The sequence below is a fragment of the Oncorhynchus gorbuscha genome, linkage group LG13 (genome assembly GCF_021184085.1).
Source record: "Oncorhynchus gorbuscha isolate QuinsamMale2020 ecotype Even-year linkage group LG13, OgorEven_v1.0, whole genome shotgun sequence".
NCBI lineage: Eukaryota > Metazoa > Chordata > Actinopteri > Salmoniformes > Salmonidae > Oncorhynchus > Oncorhynchus gorbuscha.
In genome coordinates, this window is record NC_060185.1 from 18,021,165 (window position 1) to 18,045,725 (window position 24,561).

The 24,561-nt window shown below is 49.4% G+C and overlaps 1 protein-coding gene across 1 annotated transcript in view; it reads right to left on the reverse strand.

Annotated features, from left to right (window-relative positions):
* Positions 1-20,568, reverse strand: part of LOC123994061 (platelet-derived growth factor D-like) — a 127,560-nt gene extending 106,992 nt beyond the window's left edge. The window contains exon 1 of the mRNA XM_046296548.1: positions 19,880-20,568. Within this exon, the coding sequence (XP_046152504.1) occupies positions 19,880-20,003 (124 nt within the window). The 5' untranslated portion in view covers positions 20,004-20,568. The remainder of the gene's footprint in view (positions 1-19,879) is intronic.
* Between the last annotated feature and the right edge of the window lie 3,993 nt (positions 20,569-24,561).

Consider the following 24,561-nt stretch of genomic DNA (forward strand, 5'->3'; position numbering starts at 1 on the left):
TCCCTCCCTCTCTCTCTCTCTCCCTGCGCTCTTCCTTTCCAACCCTCTCTCTCTCTCCCTGGGCGCTTCCTTTCCCACTCTTTCTCTCTCTCCCTGTGCTCTTCCTTTCCCCTCCCTCTCTCTCTCTCCCTGCTCTCTTCCTTTCCTCTCCAACTTCCTTTCCCTCCCTCTCTCTCTCCCTGCTCTCTTCCTTTCCTCTCCACCTTTCTTTCTCCCTGCGCTCTTCCTTTCCCTCCCTCTCTATCTCTCCCTGCGCTCTTCCTTTTCCTCCCTCTCTCTCTCTCCCTGCGCTCTTCCTTTCCCCTCCTTCACTCTCTCTCCCTGCTCTCTTCCTTTCCTCTTCAACTTCCTTTCCCTCCCTCTCTCTCTCTCCCTGCTCTCTTCCTTTCCTCTCCACCTTTCTTTCTCCCTGCGCTCTTCCTTTTCCCTCCTCTCTCTCTCCCCGCGCTCTTCCTTTCCCTCCCTCTCTCTCTCCCTGCGCTCTTCCTTTCCCTCCCTCTCTCCCTTTCCCTGCGCCTCTTCCTTTCCCCCCTCTCTCTCTCCCTGCTTTCTTCCTGTCCTCTCCACCTTTCTTTCTCCCTGCGCTCTTCCTTTCCCTCTCTCTCCCTGCGTTCTTCCTTTCCCTCCCTCTCTCCCTCTCCCTGCGCTCTTCCTTTCCCTCACTCTCTCTCTCTCTCTCTCCCTGCGCACTTCCTTTCCTCCCTCTCTCTCTCTCCCTACGCTCTTCCTTTCCCTCCCTCCCTCTCTCTCCCTGCGCTCTTCCTTTCCCTCCCTCTCTCTCTCTCCCTGCACTCTTCCTTTCCCCTCCCTCTCTCTCTCTCTCTCCCTGCGCTCTCCTTTCCCTCCCTCTCTCTCTCTCCCTGCTCTCTTCCTTTCCTCTCCAACTTCCTTTCCCTCCCTCTCTCTCTCTCCCTGCGCTCTTCCTTTCCCTCCCTTTCTCTCTCTCCCTGTGCCCTTCCTTTCCCCTCCCTCTCTCTCTCTCTCCCTGCTCTCTTCCTTTCCTCTCCACCTTCCTTTCCCTCCCTCTCTCTCTCTCTCCCTGCGCTCTTCCTTTTCCTCCCTTTCTCTCTCTCCCTGTGCTCTTCCTTTCCCCTCCCTCTCTCTCTCTCTCTCTCTCCCTGCTCTCTTCCTTTCCTCTCCACCTTCATTTCCCTCCCTCTCTCTCTACCTGCTCTCTTCCTTTCCTCTCCACCTTTCTTTCTCCCTGCGCTCTTCCTTTCCCTCCCTCTCTCTCTCCCTACTCTCTTCCTATCCTCTCCACCTTCCTTTCCATCCCTCTCTCTCTCCCTGCGCTCTTCCTTTCCCTCCCTCTCTCGCTCTCCCTGTGCCCTTCCTTTCCCTCCCTCTCTCTCTCCCTTTCCTCTCCACCTTCCTTTCCCTCCCTCTCTCTCGCTCCCTGCGCTCTTCCGTTCCCTCTCTCTCTCTCTCTCCCTGCGCTCTCCTTTCCCTCCCTCTCTCTCTCTCCCTGCTCTCTTCCTTTCCTCTCCAACTTCCTTTCCCTCCCTCTCTCTCTCTCCCTGCGCTCTTCCTTCCCTCCCTCTCTCTCTCTCTCCCTGCGCTCTTCCTTTCCCCTCCCACTCTCTCTCTCTCCCTCCCTGCGCTCTTCCTTTCCCTCCCTCTCTCTATCCCTGCGCTATTCCTTTCCTCTCCACCTTCCTTTCCCTCCCTCTCTCTCTCTCCCTGCACTCTTCCTTTCCCTCCCTCTCTCTCTCCCTGCGCTCTTCCTTTCCCTCCCTCTCTCTCTCTCTCCCTGCTCTCTTCCTTTCATCTCCACCTTCCTTTCCCTCCCTCTCTCTCTCTCTCCCTGCGCTCTTCCTTTCCCTCCCTTTCTCTCTCTCCCTGTGCTCTTCCTTTCCCCTCCCTCTCTCTCTCTCTCTCTCCCTGCTCTCTTCCTTTCCTCTCCACCTTCATTTCCCTCCCTCTCTCTCTCTCTCTCCCTGCTCTCTTCCTTTCCTCTCCACCTTTCTTTCTCCCTGCACTCTTCCTTTCCCTCCCCTCTCTCTCTCTCTCTCTCCCTGCGCTCTCCTTTCCCTCCCTCTCTCTCTCTCCCTGCTCTCTTCCTTTCCTCTCCAACTTCCTTTCCCTCCCTCTCTCTCTCTCCCTGCGCTCTTCCTTTCCCTCCCTTTCTCTCTCTCCCTGCGCTCTTCCTTTCCCTCCCTTTCTCTCTCTCCCTGTGCCCTTCCTTTCCCCTCCCTCTCTCTCTCTCTCCCTGCTCTCTTCCTTTCCTCTCCACCTTCCTTTCCCTCCCTCTCTCTCTCTCTCCCTGCGCTCTTCCTTTCCCTCCCTTTCTCTCTCTCCCTGTGCTCTTCCTTTCCCCTCCCTCTCTCTCTCTCTCTCCCTGCTCTCTTCCTTTCCTCTCCACCTTCATTTCCCTCCCTCTCTCTCTACCTGCTCTCTTCCTTTCCTCTCCACCTTTCTTTCTCCCTGCGCTCTTCCTTTCCCTCCCTCTCTCTCTCCCTACTCTCTATCCTCTCCACCTTCCTCTCCACCTTCCTTTCCTCCCTCTCTCTCCCTGCGCTCTTCCTTTCCCTCCCTCTCTCTCTCTCCCTGCGCTCTTCCTTTCCCTCCCTCTCTCGCTCTCCCTGTGCCCTTCCTTTCCCTCCTCTCTCTCTCCCTTTCCTCTCCACCTTCCTTTTCCCTCCTCTCTCTCGCTCCCTGCGCTCTTCCGTTCCCTCCCTCTCTCTCTCTCCCTGCGCTCTTCCTTTCCCTCCCTCTCTCTCTCTCCCTGCGCTCTTCCTTCCCTCCCTCTCTCTCTCTCTCCCTGCGCTCTTCCTTTCCCTCCCACTTCTCTCTCCCTGCGCTCTTCCTCCTCTCTCTCTCTCCCTGCGCTCTTCCTTTCTCCCTCCCCTCTCCTCTCCTCCCTGCGCTCTTCCTTTCCCTCCCTCCCTCTCTTTCTCCCTTCCTCTCCCTCTCTTTCCCTCCCTCCTCTCTCTCTCTCCCTGCGCTCTTCCTTTCCCTCCCTCTCTCTCTCCCTCTCCCTTCGCTCTTCCTTTCCCTCCCTCCCTCCTCTCTCTCTCTCTCCCTGCGCTCTTCCTTTCCCTCCCTCTCTCTCTCTCCCTGCGCTCTTCCTTTCCCTCCCTCTCTCTCTCTCCCCCTGCTCTTCCTTTCCCTCCCTTCTCTCTCTCTCTCTCCTGCGCTCTTCCTTTCCCTCCTCTCTCTCTCTCCCTGCGCTCTTCCTTTCCCTCTCCCTTTCTCTCTCTCCCTCGCTCTTCCTTTCCCCTCCCTCTCTCTCTCTCCCTGCTCTCTTCCTTTCCTCTCCAACTTCCTTCCCCTCTCTCTCTCTCCCTGCGCTCTTCCTTTCCCTCCACTCTTTCTCTCTCCCTGCGCTCTTCCTTTCCCTCCCCTCTCTCTCTCTGCCTCCCTGCTCTCTTCCTTTCCCTCCCCTCTCTCTCTCTCCCTGCGCTCTTCCTTTTCCACCTTTCTTCTCCCTGCGCTCTTCCTTTCCCTCCCTCTCTCTCTCCCTGCTCTTCCTTTCCTTCCCTCCCTCTCTCTCTCCCTGCGCTCTTCCTTTCCCCCTCCTTTCTCTCTCTCCCTGCTCTCTTCCTTTCCTCTCCACCTTCCTTTCCCTCCCTCTCTCTCTCTCCCTCCGCTCTTCCTTTTCTCCCTGCGCTCTTCCTTTCCCCTTCTCTCTCTCTCCCTGCGCTCTTCCTTTTCCCTCTCTCTCCTCTCCCTCTCTCTTTCTCCCTCTCTCTCTCCCTGCCTCTTCCTTTCTCTCCTCTCCTTCTCTTTCCCTCCTCTCTCCTCCTCTCCCCTGCTCTCTCTCCCTGCGCTCTTCCCTTTCTCTCCCACTCTTCCTTTCTTCCTTTCCCTCCCTCTCTCTCTCTCCCTGCGCTCTTCCTTTCCCTCCTCTCTCTCTCTCCCTGCTCTCTCTCCTCCCTCTCTCTCTCCCTGCTCTCTTCCTTTTTCCCTCCCTCCCTCTCTCTCTCCCTGCGCTCTTCCTTTCCCTCCCCTTCTCTCTCTCCCTGCGCTCTTCCTTTTTCCCTCCCTCTCTCTCTCTCCCTGTGCTCTTCCTTTCCCTCCCTCTCTCTCTCTCTCCCTGCTCTCTTCCTTTCCTCTCTTCCTTTCCCTCCCTCTCTCTCTCTCCCTGCGCTCTTCCTTTCCCTCCCTTTCTCTCTCTCCCTGTGCTCTTCCTTTCCCCCCCTCTCTCTCTCTCTCTCCTTCTCTCTCTTCCTTTCCTCTCCACCTTCCTTTCCCTCCCCTCTCTCTCTACCTGCGCTCTTCCTTTCCCTCCCCTTTCTCTCTCCCTGCGCTCTTCCTTTCCCTCCCTCTCTCTCTCTCCCTACTCTCTTCCTTTCCTCTCCACCTTCCTTTCCATCCTCTCTCTCTCCCTGCTCTCTTCCTTTCCCTCCCTCTCTCTCTTTCTCCCTGCGCTCTTCCTTTCCCTCCCTCTCTCTCTCCCTGCTCTCTTCCTTTCCTCTCCACCCTCCTCCTCCCTCCCTTTCCCTCCACTCTTCCTTTCCCTCCCTCTCTCTCTCCCTGCGCTCTTCCTTTCCCTCCCTCTCTCTCTCTCCCTGTGCTCTTCCTTTCCCTCTCTCCTCTCCCTCTCTCTCCCTGCGCTCTTCTTTCCTCTCTCTCTCTCCCTGCGCTCTTCCTTTCCCTCCTCTCTCTCTCTCCCTGTGCTCTTCCTTTCCTCCCTCCCTCTCTCTCTCCCTGCTCTCTTCCTTTCCTCTCCCCTTTCCCTCTCTCTCTCCCTGCGCTCTTCCTTTCCCTCCCTCTCTCTCTCCCTGCGCTCTTCCTTTCCCTCCCTTCTCTCTCTCCCTGTGCTCTTTCCTTTCTCCTCTCCCCTCTCTTCCTTTCTCTCTCTCCTCTCTCTCCCTGCTCTCTTCCTTTCCTCTCCACCTTCATTTTCCCTCTCTCTCTCTCTCCCTGCTCTCTTCCTTTCCTCTCCACCTTTCTTTCTCCCTGCGCTCTTCCTTTCCCTCCCCCTCTCTCTCTCCCTGCTCTCTTCCTTTCCCTCTCCACCCTCCTTTCCTCCCTCTCTCTCTCTCCCTGCGCTCTTCCTTTTCCTCCCTCTCTCTCTCTCCCTGCGCTCTTCCTTTCCCTCCTCTTTCTCTCTCTCCCTGTGCTCTTCCTTTCCCTCCTCCCTCTCCTCTCTCCCTGCTCTCTTCCTTTCCTCTCCAACTTCCTTTCCTCCCTCTCTCTCTCCCTGCTCTCTTCCTTTCCTCTCCCCTTTCTCTCTCCCTGCGCTCTTCCTTTCCCTCCCTCTCTCTCTCTCCCTGCGCTCTTCCTTTCCTCCCTCTCTCTCTCTCCCTGCGCTCTTCCTTTCCCTCCTTCACTCTCTCTCCCTGCTCTCTTCCTTTCCTCTCCAACTTCCTTTCCCTCCCTCTCTCTCTCTCCCTGCTCTCTTCCTTTCCTCTCCACCTTTCTTTCTCCCTGCGCTCTTCCTTTCCCTCCCCTCTCTCTCTCTCCCGCGCTCTTCCTTTCCCTCCCTCTCTCTCTCCCTGCGCTCTTCCTTTCCCTCCCTCTCTCCTTTCCCTGCGCCTCTTCCTTTCCCCCCTCTCTCTCTCCCTGCTTTCTTCCTGTCCCTCCTCCTTTCTTTCTCCCTGCCTCTCCTTCCTTTCCCTCTCTCTCCCTCCGTTCTTCCTTTCCCTCCCTCTCTCCCTCTCCCTGCGCTCTTCCTTTGCCTCTCCCTCTCTCTCTCTCCCTCTCTCTCCCTGCGCTCTTCCCCTTTCCTCCCTCCCCTCTCTCTCTCCCTACGCTCTTCCTTTCCCTCCCTCCCTCTCTCTCCCTGCGCTCTTCCTTTCCCTCCCTCTCTCTCTCCCTGCTCTTCCTCTTCCTTTCCCCTCCCTCTCTCTCTCCCCTGCGCTCTCCCTCCTTTCCCTCCCTCTCTCTCTCTCCCTGCTCTCTTCCTTTCCTCTCCAACTTCCTTTCCCTCCCCTCTCTCTCTCCCTGCGCTCTTCCTTTCCCTCCCTTTCTCTCTCTCCCTGTGCCCTTCCTTTCCCTCCCCTCTCTCTCTCTCCCTGCTCTCTTCCTTTCCTCTCCACCTTCCTTTCCCTCCCTCTCTCTCTCTCCCTGCGCTCTTCCTTTCCCTCCCTTTCTCTCTCTCCCTGTGCTCTTCCTTTCCCTCTCCTCTCTCTCTCTCTCTCTCTCCCTGCTCTCTTCCTTTCCTCTCCACCTTCATTTCCCTCCCTCTCTCTCTCTCCCTGCTCTCTTCCTTTCCTCTCCACCTTTCTTTCTCCCTGCGCTCTTCCTTTCCCTCCCTCTCTCTCTCTCCCTGCTCTCTTCCTTTCCTCTCCACCCTCCTTTCCCTCCCTCTCTCTCTCTCCCTGCGCTCTTCCTTTCCAACCCTCTCTCTCTCTCCCTGCGCTCTTCCTTTCCCACTCTTTCTCTCTCTCCCTGTGCTCTTCCTTTCCCCTCCCTCTCTCTCTCTCCCTGCTCTCTTCCTTTCCTCTCCAACTTCCTTTCCCTCCCTCTCTCTCTCCCTGCTCTCTTCCTTTCCTCTCCACCTTTCTTTCTCCCTGCGCTCTTCCTTTCCTTCCCTCTCTATCTCTCCCTGCGCTCTTCCTTTTCCTCCCTCTCTCTCTCTCCCTGCGCTCTTCCTTTCCCCTCCTTCACTCTCTCTCCCTGCTCTCTTCCTTTCCTCTCCAACTTCCTTTCCCTCCCTCTCTCTCTCTCCCTGCTCTCTTCCTTTCCTCTCCAACTTCCTTTCCCTCCCTCTCTCTCTATCCCTACGCTCTTCCTTTCCCTCCCTCTCTCTCTCCCTGCGCTCTTCCTTTCCCTCCCTCTCTCTCTCCCTGCGCTCTTCCTTTCCCTCCCTCTCTCTCTCTCTCCCTCCGCTCTTCCTTTCCCTTCCTCTCTCTCTCTCTCTCTCTCTCCCTCTCCCTGCACTCTTCCTTTCACTCCCTCTCTCTCCCTGCGCTCTTCCTTTCACTCCCTCTCTCTCCCTGCGCTCTTCCTTTCCCTCCCTCTCTCTCTCCCTGCGCTCTTCCTTTTCCTCCCTCTCTCTCTCTCCCTGCGCTCTTCCTTTCCCCTCCTTCACTCTCTCTCCCTGCTCTCTTCCTTTCCTCTCCAACTTCCTTTCCCTCCCTCTCTCTCTCTCCCTGCTCTCTTCCTTTCCTCTCCAACTTCCTTTCCCTCCCTCTCTCTCTATCCCTACGCACTTCCTTTCTCTCCCACTCTCTCTCCCTGCGCTCTTCCTTTCCCTCCCCCTCTCTCTCTCTCTCCTTCTCTCTCCCTTCCTTTCCTTTCATCTCCTCTCTCCTTTCCCTCTCCTCTCTCTCCCTGCTCTCTTCCTTTCCCTCCTCTCTTTCTCCCTCCGCTCTTCCTTTCCCTTCCCTCTCTCTCTCTCCCTCTCCCTCTCCCTGCACTCTTCCTTTTCCTCCTCTCTCTCTCCCTGCGCTCTTCCTTTTACTCCCTCTCTCCCTGCGCTCTTCCTTTCCCTCCCTCTCTCTCCCTGCACTCTTCCTTTCCTCCCTCTCTCCCTTCCTTTCCTCTCTCTCTCTCTCCCCTCTTCCCTCCCTCTCTCTCCTCCCTCTCTCTTCCTCCCTTCTCTCCTTTCCTCTCCAACTTCCTTTCCCTCCCTCTCTCTCTCTCCATACGCTCTTCCTTTCCCTCCCTCTCTCTCTCCCTGCGCTCTTCCTTTCCCTCCCTCTCTCTCTCTCTCCCTCCGCTCTTCCTTTCCCTTCCTCTCTCTCTCTCTCCCTCTCCCTGCACTCTTCATTTCCCTCCCTCTCCCTCTCCCTGTGCTCTTCCTTTCACTCTCTCTCTCTCCCTCCGCTCTTCCTTTCCCTTCCTCTCTCTCTCTCTCCCCCTCCCTCTCCCTGCACTCTTCCTTTCACTCCCTCTCTCTCCCTGCGCTCTTCCTTTCACTCCCTCTCTCTCCCTGCGCTCTTCCTTTCACTCCCTCTCTCTCCCTGCGCTCTTCCTTTCACTCCCTCTCTCTCCATGCGCTCTTCTTTTCACTCCCTCTCTCTCCCTGCGCCCTTCCTTTCACTCCCTCTCTCTCCCTGCGCTCTTCCTTTCACTCCCTCTCTCTCCCTGTGCTCTTCCTTTCACTCTCTCTCTCTCCCTCCGCTCTTCCTTTCCCTTCCTCTCTCTCTCTCTCCCTCTCCCTCTCCCTGCGCTCTTCCTTTCACTCCCTCTCTCTCCCTGCACCCTTCCTTTCACTCCCTCTCTCTCCCTGTGCTCTTCCTTTCACTCTCTCTCTCTCCCTCCGCTCTTCCTTTCCCTTCCTCTCTCTGTCTCTCCCTCTCCCTCTCCCTGCACTCTTCCTTTCACTCCCTCTCTCTCCCTGCGCTCTTCCTTTCACTCGCTCTCTCTCCCTGCGCTCTTCCTTTCACTCCCTCTCTCTCCCTGCGCTCTTCCTTTATTCCTTTCATTCCTTTCCTCTCTCTCTCCCTGCGCTATTCCTTTCCTCCCTCTCTCTCCCTCCGCTCTTCCTTTCCCTTCCTCTCTCTCTCTCTCCCTCTCCCTCTCCCTGCACTCTTCCTTTCACTCCCTCTCTCTCCCTGCGCTCTTCCTTTCACTCCCTCTCTCTCCCTGCGCTCTTCCTTTCACTCCCTCTCTCTCCCTGCACTCTTCCTTTCACTCCCTCTCTCTCCCTGCGCTCTTCCTTTCACTCCCTCTCTCTCCCTGCGCTCTTCCTTTCACTCCCTCTCTCTCCCTGCGCTCTTCATTTCACTCCCTCTCTCTCCCCGCGCTCTTCCTTTCACTCCCTCTCTCTCCCTGCGCTCTTCCTTTCACTCCCTCTCTCTCCCTGCGCTCTTCCTTTCACTCCCCCTCTCTCCCTGCGCTCTTCCTTTCACTCCCTCTCTCTCCCTGCGCTCTTCCTTTCACTCCCTCTCTCTCCCTGCGCTCTTCCTTTCACTCCAACTCTCTCCCTGCGCTCTTCCTTTCACTCCCTCTCTCTCCCTGCGCTCTTCCTTTCACTCCCTCTCTCTCCCTGCGCTCTTCCTTTCACTCCCTCTCTCTCCCTGCGCTCTTCCTTTCACTCCCTCTCTCTCCCTGCGCTCTTCCTTTCACTCCCTCTCTCTGCCTGCGCTCTTCCTTTCATCTACACCTTTTTCTCCCTCCCTTTTTTCTCTTTCTCTCTGAGGATGTTTCTATAGAGGGTATCAGAGCATGTGAATAAATGAATTAGCTTCACCACAGTGTCCGTGTAACCCCCTTACTCTCTGTGTCAATGGATATGAATTTGTCATGCTTAAAAGAAACACACATGCTCGTGCACACACAAACAAACTCCGTCACACGCAGTCATACTTTTTCACCCCCCTAAGTGCGGCGAATGGAGCAGGCCACACACCCTGTGGTGTTTTGGATTAGCCTAGAATTGCTCCTTTATGGGGGGTTATGGGAATGTATCTAATGTACTTTTATCCTCTTTGCCCTAGTTTGTGTGTGTGTGTTAGTGAGTGAGTGAGTGAAGCATTCTTTATCTACTGGTAAACCTCCAGTGTTGTCCCATGAAGTTGACTCATACAGTTGAAGTCGGAAGTTTACATTACATGCACCTTAGCCAAATACATTTAAACTCAGTTTTTCACAATTCCTGAAATTTAATCCTAGTAAGAATTCCCAGTCTTAGGTCAGTTAGGATTACCATTTTATTTTAAGAATGTGAAATGTTAGAATAATAGTAGAGAGAATGATTTATTTCAGGTTTTATTTCATTCATCATTTTCAAGTGGGTCAGAAGTGTACATACACTAAATTAGTATTTGGTAGCATTGCCATTAAAATTGTTTAACCTTGGGTAGCCTTCCATAAGATTCACCCAATAAGTTGGGTGAATTTTGGAGCATTCCTCCTGACAGAGCTGGTGTAACGGAGTCAGGTTTGTAGGCCTCCTTGCTCGCACACGCTTTTTCAGTTCTACCCACAAATGTTCTATAGGATTGTTGGAAGTATACTTGGTCATTGTCCATTTGGAAGACCCATTTATGACCAAGCTTTAACTTCCTGACTGATTTCTTGAGATTGTGGATATATTGAAGCAATATATCCACATCATCTTCCTTCCTCAATATGCCATCTATTTTGTGAAGTGCACCAGTCCCTCCTGCAGAAAAGCACCCCCAATAGATGATGCTGCCACCCTCTGGCTTTTTTATGGTGGTTTTTGAGCAGTGGCTTCTTCGTTGCTGAGCGGACTTGCAGGTTGTGTCGTTATCGGACTCGTTTTACTGTGGATATAGATACTTTTGTACCAGTTTCCTCCAGAATCTTCACAAGGTCATTTGCTGTTGTTCTGGGTTTGATTTGTACTTTTCACACCAAAGAACGTTCATCTCTAGGAGACAGAACGCATCTTCTTCCTGAGCTGTATGACGGCTGTGTGGTCCAATTGTGTTTATTCTTGCATACTATTGTAGGTACAGATGGACGTGGTACCATCAGGCGTTTGGAAATTGCTCCCAAGGATGAACCAGACTTGTGGAGGTCTACAAAATTTTTCTGAAGTCTTGGCTGATTTCTTTAGATTTTTGCATGCTGTCAAGCAAAGAGGCACTGAGTTTGAAGGTAGGCCTTGAAATACATCCACAGGTACACCTCTAATTTAATCAAATTATGTCAATGAGCCTATCAGAAGCTTCTAAAGCCATGACCTCATTTTCTGGAATTTTCCAATGTGTTTAAAGGCACAGTCAACTTAGTGTATGTAAACTTCTGACCAACTGAAATTGTGATACAATGAATTATAAGTGAAATATTGTCTGAAAACAATTGTTAGAAAAATTATTTGTGTCATGCACAAATTAGATGTCCTAATAACTTGCCAAAACTATACTTTGTTAACAAGAAATTTGTGAAGTGGTTGAAAAATGAGTAAATGACTCCAACCTAAACGTATGTAAACGTCCGACTTCAACTGTAACTCTTATATTATGAGGAATCTGCTGAAATCATTCTGTTCTGATGATTCTTATTTTAGGCTCTCCAGATTTACGTCAAGCTACGGAAGTGGCCTTTAAAAATGTGTGCCAGTGTTAAAATGCTCTGTGTGTGTGTGTGTGTGTGTGTGTGTGTGTGTGTGTGTGTGTGTGTGTGTGTGTGTGTGTGTGTGTGTGTGTGTGTGTGTGTGTGTGTGTGTGTGTGTGTGTGTGTGTGTGTGTGTGTGTGTGTGTGTGTGTGTGTGTGTGTGTGTGTGTGTGTGTGTGTGTGTGTGTGTGTGTTAGCTCAAGTGCAGCTAATGGAATTAAACCAATCAAAGCCTCTCTCTATTCTCTCTATCTCTGCAGAGATGGATAAAAAACACGTGAAAAGCGAGAGAGCGAGAAAGACTCTAAATGAGAGTTTCTCTGGGTTAGGGATTCCTTCCTGAAGCCTTTATACTAAGCATGTGACTTCAGTGGCAGCGTGACTAGAAGCCACAGTTACCACTTCACTCTAACGTCTGCTAGACGGACAGGACCAACCAGGTCACTCTCATCCGTGTGTGTGTGTGTGTGTGTGTGTGTGTGTGTGTGTGTGTGTGTGTGTGTGTGTGTGTGTGTGTGTGTGTGTGTGTGTGTGTGTGTGTGTGTGTGTGTGTGTGTGTGTGTGTGTGTGTGTGTGTGTGTGTGTGTGTGTGTGTGTGTGTGTGTGTGTGTGTGTGTGTGTGTGTGTGTGTGTGTGACAGGATAACATGTCTCATTCAGCTGAGGTAAAGCTCTATCGTCAGAGTGACCGAGGCATCAGTCTTACACTCTAATTGAGTCATAGACAAACACAGTAATCTCTCACACACAATTGTGACTGGGTTCCTGTCTTCTCATGAACACGTCGTCAATTCTGGCATTTTCTCCATCATTTCTGTCAATTTATATCATTCAGAAGTCCACTACACAGCAGATAACTCTCAGGGGGGGAAAGAGGAAGGGGATGAGGGAGAGAGAATGAGGAAGAGAGAGGAACAGTGAGAATCAGGGAGAGAGAGAAACGGTGAGAATGAGGGAGAGAGAGAGGATGAGGGAGAGAGAAAGCTAGAGAATGAGGGAGAGAGAAAGCTAGAAAATGAGGGAGAGAGAGGAACAGTGAGAATGAGGGAGAGAGGAACAGTGAGAATGAGGAAGAGAGAGAGGATGAGGGAGAGAGAAAGCTGGAGAATGAGGGAGAGAGAGGAACAGTGAGAATGAGGGAGAGAGAGAGGATGAGGGAGAGAGCAAGCTAGAGAATGAGGGAGAGAGAGGAACAGTGAGAATGAGGGAGAGAGAGAAACAGTGAGAATGAGGAAGAGAGAGAGGATGAGGGAGAGAGAATGCTGGAGAATGATGGAGAGAGAGGAACAGTGAGAATGAGGAAGAGAGGAACAGTGAGAATGAGGAAGAGAGAGAGGATGAGGGAGAGAGAAAGCTGGAGAATGATGGAGAGAGAGGAACAGTGAGAATGAGGAAGAGAGGAACAGTGAGAATGAGGAAGAGAGAGAGGATGAGGGAGTCACTGTAGAATGTCACTAAATTCATGCATCCATGCAAAAAGAAGTAGACAAATGCATAAAGGAACACACAGCATGATCAGCACTTTGTCCTTCTCATCAGGCAGTTAGAAATTGATGTCATGTCAGCTTTATTTCTGTCAAACTAATGGAGTCCCCTCCTCTCACCTCCCCTCTTTCTCTCTAGCTCTCTCTCCTCATCAGCTGTATGTATAAATTGAGGAACAGCCTCAGCTTCTTTCCTCCACGTACCCTCTCTCTCTATATATATCTCTTCGTCAGCTGTAAGTTGAGGGCCAGCCTCTCAGCTTCTTACCCCCACGTAGCCCCTCTCTATCTATCCATCCATCCATCCATCTCCTCGTCTATCTATCTATCCATACATCCATCTCCTCGTCAGCTGTAAGTTGAGGGCCTCTCAGCTTCTTACCCCCACGTAGCCCCTCTCTATCTATCTATCCATCCATCCATCTCCTCATCAGCTGTAAGTTGAGAGCCTCTCAGCTTCTTTCTATCTCCATCTTTCACCTGTTTACCCAATGTATCCCCCTTTCTCATCCCTACATCGTCACTGTTCTCCATAGTGTTGTCAGATGGCTGTGGTCCAAAGCTGACAAGGCACTAAGGTGACATCTTCTCTTAGCCTCACTCCTCTCTTCTGCTCTTCCTATCTTCTCACAGATTAATCTCCCTGAAAACTACAGAAAGAATGGCATGCTAATAACACAGATGCTAAGCACACACACACACGCACGCACGCACGCACGCACGCACACACACACACACACACACACACACACACACACACACACACACACACACACACACACACACACACACACACACACACACACACACACACACACACACACTCTCTTTTGCTCTTCCATCGTCAGTTCCATTACTCAGTGTTGACAGGTGTCTTCAGCCTATCCACGCCACCCTATTGTCTGCATAGAGGAGAGGAAAACACAGGCTGCCAAAGTCTAGGGGCGGGGGCTCTTTAGCTGTTACAATTTGGCATGGTGTGTGTGTTAACTGGGGATTCCCTGAGAGGAGTGATCCTGTAATGTTGTGTGTGTGTGTAGGGTTGTCCCAGTTTAACTCATTCTAACCAATGACTCATGAGTTTCTGGAGTTCAGACGGCTTTACAGACCCCCTCCCTTCCCTCCACAAAGGAGACACACGCCCAAGTGTCAACCTATAGACTATCAAAATCACTTCAGAACCATACTGATCAAGTCCACATGGTTTGGAGAGTCTTTCACTCCAGTGGTAGAGTATGTGAGTATAGCTGCATGTGTATGTGTGTGTTTTGCCTTGGAGACAAGGCCCCCCAGTCCCCAGACTCAGCCAAGTCTAATAACATCACATACTGACACTATAAAATCTGTTGAATTCTTTTTGCCTGATTCTGTTTAATCTTTCCGGCAAATTCCACTTTCTGTTTGTCCATGTTTTCGTTTTTCCCAGTATGTCAAAATCAAAATCTCACTTTTTTCAAAGAAAAACAACAACATTTGACGTTGTAAGTCCACAACCCTGCTTAACCCACATCAGGAGACCATTTTAAGTCTGAGAAAAATAAAATCAATTATAGATTTTGGTGTGTAGCTACACTGTATTGCAACTGTGCACCAGCAAGAGACCATCATCTGGTTTGCGATGTTCCTGTAGCAAGAGACCGTGGTCTGGTTAGCGATGTTCCTGTAGCAAGAGACCGTGGTCTGGTTAGCTATGTTCGTGTAGCAAGAGACTATGGTCTGGTTAGCGATGTTCCTGTAGCAAGAGACCGTGGTCTGGTTAGCGATGTTCCTGTAGCAAGAGACTGTGGTCTGGTTAGCAATGTTCCTGTAGCAAGAGACCGTGGTCTGGTTAGCGATGTTCCTGTAGCAAGTGACCATGGTCTGGTTAGCAATTTTCCTGTAGCAAGAGACCGTGGTCTAGTTAGCGATGTTCCTGTAGCGAGAGACCATGGTCTGGTTAGCAATGTTTTTGTAGCAAGAGACCGTGGTCTGGTTAGCGATGTTCCTGTAGCAAGAGACTGTGGTCTGGTTAGCGATGTTCCTGTAGGAAGAGACCGTGGTCTGGTTAGCGATGTTCCTATAGAGCTCATTTGATTGCAGAATTTGCTAAACAAATGGCCACTGAATGATGGAAATAATGATATTCTGCCAGGTAGGGATAGGCTACATTTAATTGACAAGGTTTTGGGACAACCTTTACAGCTCTACCAGAAAAATGGTTAACATTAGCATAATTGCTAATGGCTAGACAAAGCACAGGTGCCATTTAAGAAAGTTGCAGACAAATATGATTCACTGATGTATTTTGTTTATGATAACTTAAGCGAATTAATGCATTTTCATTATCACTTTCATGGATAGTCCATCTGAAGCTGCCCTACAGACTATCAGTAACAATTCACCCATAAACTGTACTAACCCTAACCCTAATTTTAATCCTTTCACGAACCCTAACCTTTGCAAACAATTACTTATTAACAGATAGTATGACCATGGGTAGAACATCTACAGGTGGACTATTTAACTATCCCCCAAAAAAGTGACCACATTTTATAATAAATTCAATACATTTAGTTGATTTCCTACTACACTGAACCAAATTAACAGTTATGGACTTTAAGGAAATCAGTCAATTGAAATAAATGAATTAGGCCCTAATCTATGGATTTCACATGACTGGGGAAAACAGATATGCATCTGTGGTTATGTGGACACCTGCTCGTTCAACATCTCATTCCAAAATAATGGGCATTAATATGGAGTTGGTCCCCCTTTGCTGCTATAACAGCCTCCACTCTTCTGGGAAGGCTTTCCACTAATGTCCAAACATTGCTGCGGGGACTTGCTTCCAATCAGCCACAAAGGCATTAGTGAGGTTGTGCACTGATGTTGGGCAAACAGGCCTGGCTCGCAGTCGGCATTCCAATTCATCCCAAAGGTGTTCGATGGGGTTGAGGTCAGGGCTCTGCCTAAAACCCCAAACAGCAAGCAATGAAGATGTAGAAGCACGGTAGCTAGGAAAACTCCCTAGAAAGGCAGGAACCTAGGAAGAACCCTAGAGAATAACCAGGCTCTGAGGGGTGGCCAGTCCTCTTCTGGCTGTGCTGGGTGGAGATTATAAGAGTACATGGAACAATAAGGCCAGATTCTTCTTCAAGATGTTCAAACGTTCATAGATGACCAGCAGGGTCAAATAATAATCACATTGGTTGTAGAGGGTGCAACAGGTCATCACCTCAGGAGTAAAAGACAAAGAGAACAGCAGGTCTGGGACAGGTAGCAAATCCGGTGAACAAGTCAGGATTCCATAGCCACAGGCAGAACAGTTGAAACTGGAGCAGCAGCACGACCAGCTGGACCGGGGACAGCCAGGAGTCATCAGACCAGGTAGTGAGGCATGGTCCTAGGGCTCAGTTCCTCCGGGAGGGAGAGAGACAAGCTCTATACCACTCCAGCTGATGCTTGGCATTGCGCATGGTGATCATAGGCTTGTGTGCGGCTGCTCGGCCATGGAAACCCAGTTCATGAAGCTCCTGACGAACAGTTGTTGTGCTTCCAGGGGCAGTTTGGAACTCAGTAGTGAGTGTTGCAACCAAGGACAGATGCTTTTTAGAATTGTTTTGATTGTGCAAACCCACAGTTTCTTCAGCTGTCCGGGTGGCTGGTCTCAGACGATCCCACGGGTGAAGAAGCCGGATGTGGAGGTCCTGGGCTGGCATGGTTACACTCAGCCTGCGATTGTGAGGTCGGTTGGACGTACTGCCAAATTCTCTAAAATTACGTTGGAGGCAGCTCATGGTAGAGAAATTAAACATTCAATTATCTGGCAACAGCTCTAGTGGATATTCCTGCAGTCAGCACAACAATTGCACGCTCCCTCAAAATGTGAGACATCTGTGGCACTGTGTTGTGTAACAAAGCAGCACATTTTAGAGTGGCCCTTTATTGTCCCCAGCACAAGATGCACCTGTGTAATTATCATGCTGTTTAATCGGCTTCTTGATATGCCACACCTGTCAGGTGGATGGATTATCTTGCCAAAGGAGAAAAGCTCACTAAGAGGAAAGAAAACAAATTTGTGCACACAATTAGAGAAATAAGCTTTTTGTGCGTATGGAACATGTCTGGGATATTTTATTTGAGCTCATGAAACATGGGACCAACACTTCACTTGTTACGTTTATATTTTGTTCAATACATGATGGAATGTTGAATTCCATTTTAATGTCTGGATTCCATGATTCGGAGCAGATTTTATAGGGCCCTAGAGAAGGCCACTGAGATCACCAACGGTCAGAGGACACCGCCTAACAGAGTTTCATTCCATCCACCCTCCCTTACATTTGGGAACAGCCTCCCTTGCATTTGGGAACAGCCTCCCTTGCATTCGGGAACAGCCTCCCTTGCATTCGGGAACAGCCTCCCTTGCATTTGGGAACAGCCTCCCTTGCATTCGGGAACAGCCTCCCTTGCATTTGGGAACAGCCTCCCTTGCATTTGGGAACAGCCTCCCTTGCATTTGGGAACAGCCTCCCTTGCATTTGGGAACAGCCTCCCTTGCATTCGGGAACAGCCTCCCTTGCATTCGGGAACAGCCTCCCTTGCATTTGGGAACAGCCTCCCTTGCATTTGGGAACAGCCTCCTTTACATTCGGGAACAGCCTCCCTTGCATTCGGGAACAGCCTCCCTTGCATTCGGGAACAACCTCCCTTGCATTCGGGAACAGCCTCCCTTGCATTCGGGAACAGCCTCCCTTGCATTCGGGAACAGCCTCCCTTGCATTTGGGAACAGCCTCCCTTGCATTTGGGAACAGCCTCCCTTGCATTCGGGAACAGCCTCCTTTACATTCGGGAACAGCCTCCCTTTCATTCGGGAACAGCCTCCCTTGCATTCGGGAACAGCCTCCCTTGCATTCGGGAACAGCCTCCCTTGCATTCGGGAACAGCCTCCCTTGCATTCGGGAACAGCCTCCCTTGCATTCGGGAACAGCCTCTCTTGCATTCGGGAACAGCCTCCCTTGCATTTGGGAACAGCCTCCCTTGCATTTGGGAACAGCCTCCCTTGCATTCGGGAACAGCCTCCTTTACATTTGGGAACAGCCTCCCTTGCATTCGGGAACAGCCTCCTTTACATTTGGGAACAGCCTCCCTTGCATTCGGGAACAGCCATCCATTCTCCAGCAGAAGTTGAAGTCTAATCAGACTGTTGTCAATGTGTGTGTGCGCATGTGTGTGTTATGTGCATGTGTGTGTTATGTGTATGTGTGTGTTATGTGCATGTGTGTGTTATGTGCATGTGTGTGTTATGTGCATGTGTGTGTTATGTGCATGTGTGTGTTATGTGCATGTGTGTGTTATGTGCATGTGTGTGTTATGTGCAAACACTCTTTGACACATTAGATTTGCTCTGAGACCCACCGCGGAATAAGCTTTTGATTAAAGAAGAGAAAGAAAGATGGAGAGATTGAGGAAGGAATAAGCAAGAGCAAGATTGATGGTGGGGGTAGATGTATAGAGTGATATGAAATTATGTAGACTAGATAGTGGATGATAAGAAGAGATGAGAGAGAAATATTAAATGGAGTGGTGAACCTCCTCTGAGGTCTATCCTTTATAGGGTCTTTACTAAATGAAAAACCCTTTGATTTGACCAGAGGAGGTTGGGAGTTTGCCATTGAGTATACCTGTTGTGTGTGTTGCATAAGAGTGGTTGATCCTAAAAGTCAACAGGGGGTCGGTCCTCTGTAACAAAACATCAAAGTATTCTCATACTTTCATTTTACTCCTGCGATTCACATTCAGATTATGATATTATGTCTGATCACTACCAATGTAGAGTACGTATAGAGGCGTGATCTAGAGCCAAGGTGTTGATTTTTAATCTGAGGGCATCCTGCTATTGACAAACGTGTTGAATTGTGCAACAGAACCCCTAACTTCATGATGTGTCTGTGCCAGTAAAATGTTTCATGTGTTAGAATTCAGAAAATAACAATTGGATTTTAAAAATGTTTGGAGTATCTTCTTCCATTGTCCAACTGAACTATGTTCTTCCATTGTCCTTTTAACAATGTTGATGAGTGTTGCTATTGTACACACACACACACACACACACACACACACACACACACACACACACACACACACACACACACACACACACACACACACACACACACACACACACACACACACACACACACACACACACACACACATCAGAAGTAAAGGGAGGTGGGAGAATTGACTGAATCCAAACACTAAGGATCAGATCCACCTCGCAACACTCAGACCCAGTCCAACAAAATCCTTAGGATGGGCCTTCCTCCCGCCCCTTCGTTGAGAACCATTAGTTGATACAGCACAAATACACACACTTATGAGTTTGAGGTGAACCTGGGCCTAGTGCAAGTTTCCCAAAGTCGTCGCCCGCCTGGGTGCACGTTTTGGTTTTTACCCCTAGCACTATACAGCTGATTCAAATCACCAACTCATCATCAAGCTTTGATTATTTGAATCAGCTGTGTAGTGCTAGGGCAAATAACAAAATGTGCACCCAGTGGGGCAGGAAACCCTGGGCTAGAGCACGGGTCCAGAGGCCAAAATGATACTCTGGTATTTTCGTGTTTCTCCGCCAAGAAAGAGGCTCACAAGCAGGCAGCTGTATGTGATGAGAGACAGCCTGTTATAGTCAGTCTGCTGAAGATGTGGCTGTAGTCTCCAGGCCAAACTAAATGACACCTGTGGGTTGTTAGTGTTACTGTGGCTCTAGAACACTGAGGACAACTATGTCAACAAGGTAGCTATGACCACAGGTCAGAAAAGAACACAGAACACTGAGGACAATGTTACGGTGAATCTAAAACACTGAGGCCAACCAGGTCAAAAGGGTAGCTATGATCACAGGTCAGACAAGTAAACTGGTATGCTCTCTTCTCCTGCTGCCTGTGCCCTATACCCTAAATGATGTTTCTCTCCCCCTCTTCTTTCCCTGGCCCCACGCAGGTCATCTGTCTTCCCTCCCCCGCTGTCTCAGACAAAGTAACAATAGAGTGTCTAGGTCATTTGAACAGGTCAACACAGGAAGCTGACTTCCCTGGTGTAGGCAGGTCGTTCATCACCACTGACTAAGACAAACACACCCCTAGATGAAACAACATCTAGGCTTCTCCTGACAGGCCACTTATGACATGGACCATATTCTATATTCACCTCAAATTGTGTCAATTACAATTGAGTAATGTTAATTTAGATATCTTAGAATGTATTGTAGAAGTCTGATTGTGTCTAGGCCTAATCATCCAACATATCTGTAACAAAACAATTTCAAGTACAAACCCATTGTGATCAAAATATTAAATTCACTAATAATACTGACCATACCCATTATAGGCTACACAGCCAGTCTGCCCAAAATACCAGTTGCTTTGTTGTTGAAACACTTGTTATAGTTCTTTCATACAAAACAAATGCACACATCAAAAACTGGGACTCACCATGTTGCCTCACGTTAGAAGACCGCACCACCTTGGCGGACACTACCTGGCCTTGTGTGCCCCGGGTAAAGCCCACGAGCAGCGCGAGCAACAGCGCCAGTGCCACGCGCCCAGAGCTGTTCATTCTATCCGTGGCGGTTACACACTAAACTAAAATCCCACGCGTGGAAGAACCACCTATTGTTCTGAAAAGAGACCAATTAGCTACTTGTGTTTTCCCTGGAGACTCAAGTAAAAGTTTTCTTAAAACGTTCGTGCTGTTCACATCATTTCTCCCGAGTCGCTTTTCACAGTAGACTGGAGCGACCTGCCTGTCTCAAACTCACCATAAACCAGCTCCGCCGCTACAGAATGCTGAGCAGGTTCATATATTCATGTCCACAGACAAGTACGGGCGCCGATTTTTTTTTATGGCTTTACCGCGAGTTAATCCACATTGGTAAAGCCATGTGAAATTATCCTCCTTAGTTCAATTTCTCTGATATCAGAGCGAGCTCGACATGCTTTCCAACAATTTAACTTCAAGGCTGAGAGTGTGCGCGTCTCTCACTGTAGCTCTACACGCGCGCTGGTTTGTGTGAAACTTCAGTCGGTGAATTGATCAGAGAGGAGGATTGTCCCGTTTACGCGAACCGGGACAAGGAAATAGACCAGAAGGAACATTTTAGCAGCGACAAGGAAACTTTTGAGGTAAAGTCAGACACACACTCACACAGAGTGAGAAGGAGACAGGAAGGAATTTTTCATCGAGAAGGAAACTTGATTGGAGGCGAAATAAACTGGAGGAAAATAGTGTGTTGGGCACTGACAATAATACAGTATTTACTCGGGCGGGAATTTGTCCAGGGAAGAACTCTGACATGAATTCACTTGTTGAAGCGGCTGATGAATAAGTGAGACATCTGACACTGTTCATCATTTCACCAGGTCGCAGTTGTAAATGAGAACTTGTTCTCAACTAGCCTTCCTGGTTAAATAAAGGTGAAGTAAATAAAACGTTTCATAATTTCACTGAGCAAATGCAACCATGTCTATAACAGTTACAGGCTATTACACTGTATTATGAATGTATAACATTTGTGCGCCCTCCTACAATTGGCCCAGCTTCGTCCGAGTTTTTGCCTAGTTAAGAAAAAAAAAATGATTTCACTAATTTGGTTTATGTAGGTCTTGTATTCTGTTAATTTACATGTAATAGCATGACGTTCATAGCCTATTATATTGCCAGCCCATTCAAACTATTGAAGTTTATGCGAATATCTGCGGACATTTCTGTAATGCCTATATTATATTATATTGAGGGACTGTAATGAATATATAAATTATTTTCTAGGTACTGTAATGAAACAGGAAGGGAGCAGGTCTCGAACCATCAACCTTCTAGCCCGAGGTCCGGCACGCTATCGACTGTGCCGTAAAGGCATGCTCGGCCGGCAGGGTCGATTTCCTCGCTTATAAACCCAGGGTCTTTACACCTTTCAAAGGGCGCGTCCTTGCGACTAGCTTGCGACTTTACGTCTTACAGGCCAAGCACACGCACTGTCGTGGATGGGAGGTCCGATCCCATCTGACACCAATGTAATGAAACAGCAGGGAGCAGGTCTCGAACCCTCCACCTTCTAGCTCGAAGTCCGATCCCTTCTGACACCAATGTAATGAAACAGCAGGGAGCAGGTCTCGAACCCTCCACCTTCTAGCTCGAGGTCCGATCCCTTCTGACACCAATGTAATGAAACAGCATGGAGCAGGTTTCGAACCCTCTACCTTCTAGCCCGAGGTCCGATCCCTTCTGACACCAATGTAATGAAACAGCAGGGAGCAGGTCTCGCACCCTCAACCTTCTAGCTCGAGGTCCGATCCCATCTGACACCAATGTAATGAAACAGCAGGGAGCAGGTCTCGCACCCTCAACCTTCTATCCCGAGGTCCGATCCCTTCTGACACCAATGTAATGAAACAGCAGGGAGCAGGTCTCGAATCCTCCACCTTCTAGCCCGAGGTCCGATCCCTTCTGACACCAATGTAATGAAACAGCAGGGAGCAGGTCTCGAACCCTCAACCTTCTAGCCCGAGGTCCGATCCCTTCTGACACCAATGTAATGAAACAGCAGGGAGCAGGTCTCGAACCCTCAACCTTCTAGCCCGAGGTCCGATCCCTTCTGACACCAATGTAATGAAACAGCAGGGAGCAGGTCTCGCACCCTCAACCTTCTAGCTCGAGGTCCGATCCCATCTGACACCAATGTAATGAAACAGGCAGGGAGCAGGTCTCGAACCCTCCACCTTCTAGCCCGAGGTCCGGCGCGCTATCGACTGTGCCGTAAAGGCATGCTCGGCCGGCAGGGTCGATTTCCGCGTTTATAAACCCAGGGTCATTACACTACTATAGAATATGATTTGTATTGTACCGAGAAAGCAGCCTCTCCCTCAAGGTCAGCAAAACAAGGAAGTTGATTGTTGACTTCAGAGAGCAGAGGAGTGAACATGCCCGGATCCACATTAATGAGACTGCAGTAGAGAGAATCAGCAGTTTTAAGTTCATTGGCGTCCACATCACCGAGGACCAACAGCATCTCTACTTCCTAAGGCGGTGGAAGAAATTCACCATGCCACCCCAGGTCCTCTCCAAATACTACCACTGCACCATCGAGAGCATCCTGACTGGTTGCATCACGGCCTAAGGCCCTCCAGCGGGTAGTGAAAAGAGCCCAGTACATCACTGGGACTGTGCTTCCACCCATCCAGGACACCTACTCGAAACGATGCATGATACAGGCCTGCAGCATCATCAAAGAGCCCACACACTCCAGCCATGCCATGAGCTGTTCACTCCTTTACCATCAGGCAGACGGTATACAAGCATGGGGTCTGATACCAACAGGCTCAGAGACCGTTTCTATAGTATCTACAAGACATCAGACAGCTGAACACTTGAACTGGACTGACCACCTGGTCTGATTCTCCACACACACACACACACACACACACACACACACACACACACACACACACACACACACACACACACACACACACACACACACACACACACACACACACACACACACACACACACACACACACACACACACACACACACACACACACATTCATTCATGCTACACACACATCACAACTGCTGCTACCAGACTCTATTTTTAATTGCTAAATACTGCACAATTTAAACACTTGCCCCCCAATCTCCCCCTTCCCCTAAACACGTGTAAATATTGGACTATAAATTGTGCCTTCCTGTATTATACTGTACATATGCCAAGAAATGTATTCTATTCTACTGAGCCATTTAGTGTGTGAGTGAGTGAGTGTGTGAGTGAGTGAGTGAGTGAGTGAGTGAGTGAGTGAGTGAGTGAGTGAGTGAGTGAGTGAGTGAGTGAGTGAGTGAGTGAGTGAGTGAGTGAGTGAGTGAGTGAGCGACATATGTGGAGATACTACCAGTCATGTGGAGGTGAGATCTGAGGAGTGGTATTAACATTGATTAGTAACAGATACATTCATTTAACTTTTTCTCATAATTCTCTATGTAAAGTCTCCCAGACACACACAGACACACACAGTTATTACAAGGAATTTACAGAAATAACTGGCATAGACTCAGACACCAGTTAGTCTATAATGGAGAGATTCCTTTGGGACATTCTAGTTCTCTCGGAAAGACAGTCTGTATGAAGTAAGAATATAACACTGATAGTGTTACTCACCAACAGTCTCATCCTGCCAGTCCACATCTCATAACTGAGTTACCTTCAACCACCTTGTCATCCTCCATACCCTCAACCTTTGACCTTCCCCACAGATTCCCCCTGCCTACCTATCTAAGCCTATGCCACTGTTCTAGAGCCAGAGTTGTTGACTTTGACAGGATGTAGTTAATGTGTGACAGTGAGTCATTGACAGTGAGGTGTACACAGTTGATAATCAGGATTGCTGAGCACACAATCACAAGCCATTCTGTCTCCCTGGGAGACTAATTAATAGAGATACAATCAGTCTTTCTGCCTAGCTGTGTGTGAGAGACTTCATCACCTATCCTCAATAGAGGACATTTCATTGTAAACAAACATGAGATTTATCCCTCCGACCCAGTGGTTCCCAAACTTTTTAAAGTCCCGTACCCCTTCAAACATTCAACCTCTAGCTGCATACGCCCTCTAGCACCAGGGTCAGCTGTACCCCCTCTAGCACCAGGGTCAGCTGTACCCCCTCTATAGCACCAGGGTCAGCACACTATCAAGTGTTGTTTTTGCCATCATTGTAAGCATGCCACACACACTATATATTAAACATAAGAATGAATGAGTTTTTGTCACAATCCAGCTCGTGGGAAGTGACCAGCGCACAAATAATAATATAATAATAATCAATCATTTTAGTCTTTTTTATCCATCTTACATATAAAACCTTATTTGTTCATCAAAAATGATGAATAACTCCCCACAGGTTAACGAGAAGAGTGTGCTTGAAAGGATGCACAAAACTCTGCAATTTTGGATTGTATTGGAGAGAGTGTCCATCTTAAATCATTTTCCACACACAGTCTGTGCCTGTATTTAGTGAGGGCCAAGAATCCACTCTCACATAAGTATTTGGTCTCAAAGGGCATCAGTGTCTGAACAGTGCGATTTTCCAAGGCAAGAAACTCTGAGCGCAACCCTATCCAGAAA